Raw genomic sequence first — 5935 nt, forward strand, 5'->3', positions numbered from 1 at the left:
TCAGTGGTGAGAATTCTATCTTCTATCTCACTGGTTCTGTGTTCTATCTCTTCAACTCTGTTCATGTGTCCATCATGCTGGCATCTGAAACATTGGTCCTCATAGTTTGGATTGTGGTTTCTTTTTTTATCCAGAGCCTCTGATGCCTTGTTTGTTTTATAAATTTTTTTTAGCTCCTCCTGGTTTTTGCTTGCAGTGCCCTATAATTCTTCAAGTTTGTCTTTCTCCCATAGAAAATATTAAAGCATTGTTCTTTTAAATTCTGTGTCAGAGGGTGTCACCAGAGTTTCTGGCTTCAGGAAAGACATTGATACTGTGTCACTTTTTTTTGGTTGACATCTTGCTTTGGGCTTGCATAGGGGGTGAGGTAGCCTGCTTCCTACATGTCATTACTTGGTGAAGTTTTTCATGTCTGAGGTTCTTGATCTTACATCACCACTCCAGAAGAGGGTGAGGCAGCTACCCTGTCTAGATTTCTCTCAGTTTGATAAAGAAAAGGCCTGTGGAGGAAGCCTCCTCTGTCAGACAACTGCCACACCTAAGGTACCTCAAGATACTTGGGGCTAAAGGCAGTTGATGGACTGGATGTGAGGAGATGTAAGGCAGAGTATGACAACCTGACTGGAAAACCAGGAAGCCTTGGTTTTCCCTTCAAGAATGAGCTCCAGCTGTCTCACTCCCTTCTGATTGAGCTTAACAGGTCCCATGTGATCCAGCCAAAAAGCAGTGACTCCCCACAAAGTACCTCACTCAAGTTCCAGCACTGCTTCCATTGTGCGTTGGGAGCAGTATCCTGTGCACAGAGACTGGAGTTCCAGGAGAGGCCAGCTATGATGGGACTGGAGTCCTGGGCTCACACTCACTCAGATTCCAGCTTTCCTGACTGCCCCTGCAAATCACTCACCAGTGTGTGCATCTGCAGCTTGACAGCATGCATGTGGCACCAGCAAGCCACTCTCCAGCCCGCACCTGGCATCAGTAATCAGCTCCCTGGTGCACACCTAACATCAGCAATCAGCTCTCCAGTGTGTGCATGGCATCAGGAAGCAGCATCGCAGAGCATGCCTGTCATAGCAGGTAGCTCCCTGGTGCATGCCTGTCTTCGGCAGGCAGCTGCCCAGCACGTGTGGCATCATTAGGCAGCTCCCTGACACTTGCCTGGCATCAGCAATCAGCTCCATGGTGTATGTGTGAAATCAGGAAGCAGCTACACAGAGTATGCCTGTCATCAGTAGGCAGCTCCATGGCACATGTATGTTGTTAGTAGGAAGCTCCCTGACCTGTGCCTGGCATCAGCAAGCAGCTCCTTGGTGCATGCCTGTCTTCAACAGGCAGCTTCCTAGCATGTGCGTGGTGTCATCAGGCAGCTCCCTGACGCATGTGTGGCATCATCAGGCAGCTTCCTGATGCGCACCCGGTGTCAACAAGCAGCTCCCCAGTCTGTGTGGCATCAGGAAGCAGCTCTCCAGAGCATGTCTGTCATCAGCAGGCTGCTCCTCCGCACATGCGTGGTGTCATCTGGCAGCTCCCCAGCATGGGCATGGCGTCATCAGGCAGCTCCCTGACATGTACCAATAGTTGCTTCTGATTTCTCTCACTCAAACTCCAACTGTCCCCATCTCCACTGCAGGTCCATCTGTGCTGCCAATCCATCTCTGTTTTAGTTTTTTAAGATTTTATACAAAGTATGAAATATCCTTTATACCACTGTAAATGCAATCTTTATGTTACTGTATTTTAAAGTATTTTATGGTATATGGACAGGCAATTCATTTTTATCACTTGATTTGTGTGAACTTTCACTTTTACAATAAGTAGCATGTAAGAGAATGGTGAATATTATTAGCAAATGTGACTTTCTAAAAAAATTTATTTCAAAGTAACACAGTCAGTGCTACATAATCACATAATCCTCAAAACTGAGTTTACATATGGTCATCACAAGAGCTTCCTTAGCCAAATACACAGTGAGACAGAGGAAAAAAATTCTGTACAATATTTTAGTAGTTACATGATTGATAAGTACACAAGAATTCATGAAAGCTGAAGAACATCCAGCATTTAACATACACTAACAACTCACAAACAAAAGAAGGCAAAAAATGAAAGTTTTCCTGTTCAGTCATAAAAATGCTAAAGGCATCGTCTGATGATATAAATACTCTTAAGTTAGTACACAAGCAACTGGCCAAATGATATTGCCAAGGGTTTGTATTTTGTACTTGATTAGTTGTAGTATGTGTTAACCATTCATTTGACACTTAATACATAAAATTTCAAGTTTGGGTTCTCACAGCAGTAGTGTGCTATTTTTAAACAGAGTCTGGTATACTCAAGAGTGCTTGATTAGTTTATCATTTCTTCTTTGAGAGATTAGTGGGACTGTGCAATACTGGAGCAGTAATCCAAAATATCCTGGATGGTGAATTCCATTGTAACACCAGATCCTGGGTAACAGCGAGCTATCAAACCTTCAAAGTGCTTGTACTGGCGTATAAACTCATCTTGCATGGAGTGCCACACCACCTTAAGGAGAAAAAAAAGGTCACTAAACTGTAAAGAGAAACAATCCATAATTAGGTATAGGGAACAATTATGTGTACCATCAAATCAGATCTGACTGGTACAGGAGGAAATTGTCCCTCCTTCTCCAGCAGAGCATCTGATGGATTCAAACCGTGCGCCTCTGGGATTGCAGTGCAGCTTCTTGCCACTAGGCCACCACAGCTCCCTAGGTAACAATTATGTATACAACTAAAAAGAGTAGTTTAATGAAATGCAGCAGTGAATGCTTACAGTGTATTTCACATGAGCTTAAAACATTCTTTATAATAAAAAATTGATTATGTAAAACAACGCTTGATGCTGTGAAGTTATGAAGGTAAGTCAAACCCAGAATTTGCAACAAAGGAGTGTATATAATCTAGGAGTGGAGACTAACATGAAGATAGAAAGAACCCTGATGGTGGAAATGGTTAAGTGCTTGGCTTCTAACTGATAGTTGGTGGTTGGAACATTCCAGTAGCTCTAAGGAAGAAAAGACCTAGTAATCTGCTCCTAGAAAGATTCAAACTCACTGTCCTCTAGTCCACTTCGACTCACAGTGACCCTCCCTCAGGCTTCTGGGCCTGTAAATCTCAGTGGAAGGAGACTGTGCATCTTTCTCTCTAGATGTTGCTGGTGGGTTTGAACCACAGGAGAGGCATGGCCTTTTGGTCAGTAGCACAACACACTACAGACTGTACCACCAGGGCTCCTAATAGAAAGATTACCATTTAGGAAACTCTACATGACAGTTCTGTTTTACCACAAAGGGTTGCTAAATCAGAAGGGATTCTACAGTACACAACAATAACAGCAAGACAGGATCTAGTGTATACATAAGAGTTAACTGATTATATTCCCTGAAGTGTACTCAGTATAAAATGCTTAATAGCAACCTGGCAAGTACTATGATCATCATTTCTATTGTGCAATTGAGAAAATGTATTCTTCCATATATATTTTTTCCTATTTTTTTAAGAGTCATTTTATGACTCTTAAACTTATCACTATTTTCTAAACATCATTATGCTTTTTGCTTCTCAACTTTTAACTCTATGTAGACTATGTCTACATCCCATACAATCCTTCTTACTCTGTTAACTACTATCTGATTTTCTGAGAAAAACCAATACTCCTCATGAAGCCTTTTATGATAACCAGATCTGAATAATTAATTCATTTCTAGGATAGTTTATAAAGAATGATGTCTCAACTGAAGATTTAAGTTTGGCTCTATTGTCTGTTAGCAATGGGATATTGTTTAATGGCTCTGAGCTTTAGTTTTCTAATCTATAAACAGCAACAACAGTAATAATACAGCCTACTATACGAGCAAGGTATTATTTTCACTTTTTTTTTGTTTTTTGGTTTTTTTAAATTTTATTAATTTTAATGAACATTTACAGAGATTTTGGGTTTCCATTCATTCATTGTTGCACTATTTTCTCTAACTTCTCCCCCAGTTCGTTCCTCTTGTTTTTTTCCCCCCCTTGAAAGTCTGTTTTAATTGTCCCATTGCCACAGTGCTTGTCAAAGCCAGTTCTGATTAATCTCCTTTGTCAGTGTGTCCTTTGCCATTCCCTATCACTCCTCCCTGAGAGAGACTTCACCCTGATTCATAAGGAAAAGGGGACGGCGTATTCTCTTAGCTACTTCCTGCTGAAAAGGGATGCTGTAGGTTTCAGGGTGAAGATCTTCTCTCACTACTCTGAAGGGCACCTTTGGCAACAGGAAACACGTAGACTATTGTGGAGATTGATTTTGGAATTTAGATGCACAAGGAAATTACAATCTGTAACCAGATTATGAGCACATTTTAATGGCAACTCTGATGCTCAGAAAATTTATGTAAATATTAGTACTTTCTCCCTTGTAAGTTTACCTTGTAGTATGGTCTAAAATTTATACATGCAGGTTAGAAAATCTATAGCATTTCTAAAAGAATATTTTGAAGAAAAGTAATATATGTAAGGCTCCTCAAGGTTTTATTCCCCTAAGTATAAATTTCCATAGCTATGTAATATTCTATACAAATACAAAGAACCAAGCGTACCTGAAGTAAATTTTCTTCTTCACACAAATGCTTATCCACCTTCTTGTAGAGGTTATCTAGACCCTTTTTCACTTCTTTTCCAGGATACTCTTTGATAACTTTACGAAGCTCTTGTTTGTTAAATGCCAGCTGGTAGCTTACTTCCTCCTCTCTTATACCTTGTGCGACACGAGCTTCAACACCTTCAAAGAAATGCTTCAAGGAGGAAAAAAATAATGGTTGAAAACAGCTTTCATGATCAAATTAAAAAAGAAAAAAGTAGTTATAAAACAGTACATGTGTGCTGTATCAAAATAAGACATGTATAAATGAAAGAATAAAAATAAAATCACACTTGGAGAGAAAAAAATGTGTGCATGAGTGAATGAATAAAAAAAACCCCACCTCAAATAAAAAAAATAAAACAGCACTCATGTAATAATATTGCACCATTCAGAGAAAATCACTGCTAAAATTTTAGAGTTTATCTAGACTTTCATGCATGAGCATACGTACAAGATGATAAGTTTTTCACCTCATTTTTTCCCCTTTAATATTATGTTTTTCCTAAACTTATGCAAACACTCCATCCAATGAGTGTAGTGCTAGATAATGAATACACTGGGGCTTTGGGAGTTGCACTGGTTAAGCACTATGCCACTAACTGAAGGGGTTGTTGCTCAGTCCCACCAAGAAGAAGCCCAAAACTAAGGATTAAGTGATCTGCTTCCAAAAATCATAGCCCTGAAACACCTGTATCAGTTCTACTCTGCACATCCCCAGAAGTTGGCAAGAACTTGGTAACAGCATCATCCTTTTAGCAGATCAGCTCTTCACTCATTTTCTTCTAGATTTTTAATAGTTTTTTAGTATGTTTTTCTTTAATTTTCTTACCTCTTCCCCTAGTCCCCTAAAAACTACTGAGTAATTCATCTGTTTGCCACCAATTAGGTCCACTATCCTGTATTTAATTCATGTGTGTATAATAGGATCTTTCAAAATGACTTCCACTGCTTTACTGAATGGTGGTGTGCCCGTGGCTTGGTCTGCAGAGCACTGTACTGCTAACTCAAAGGTGGCACCTCTTTAGCAGTTCGAATCCACCACTGGTTCCTAGGGGAAGATGGGCAATCTCCTCCTAGGTGATTTACTCTCTCAGAAATTCTGCTGGAGGGTCAGCAACACAGTAGTTGGTGGTTTTTTTTTTAAAAATTATTATTAAATTTTATTCGTTTTAATGAACATTTACAGAGATTTGGGGTTCTCATTCATTCACTGTTGCACTGTTTTCTCTACCCTCCTCCCCAGTTCGTTCTTCTTCCCCCCCCCCCAAATGTCTGTTTTAATTGTCCAATTGCC

General features: G+C 40.0%; 1 protein-coding gene across 2 annotated transcripts in view; it reads right to left on the reverse strand.

The window, feature by feature from the left end:
- Positions 1-1864: 1864 nt before the first annotated feature.
- EXOC1 (exocyst complex component 1) overlaps positions 1865-5935 on the reverse strand; it is an 86358-nt gene continuing 82287 nt past the window's right edge. For both annotated transcript variants that reach the window (XM_006898084.1, XM_006898085.1), the window contains 2 exons: positions 4598-4792; positions 1865-2526 (listed from right to left, as the gene is read on the reverse strand). In XM_006898084.1, coding sequence (XP_006898146.1) covers positions 2374-2526; positions 4598-4792 — 348 coding nt within the window. In that variant the 3' untranslated portion in view covers positions 1865-2373. The remainder of the gene's footprint in view (positions 2527-4597; positions 4793-5935) is intronic.

Source organism: Elephantulus edwardii, unplaced genomic scaffold, assembly GCF_000299155.1.
Source record: "Elephantulus edwardii isolate Elephantulus edwardi_28Jun2011 unplaced genomic scaffold, EleEdw1.0 scaffold00220, whole genome shotgun sequence".
NCBI lineage: Eukaryota > Metazoa > Chordata > Mammalia > Macroscelidea > Macroscelididae > Elephantulus > Elephantulus edwardii.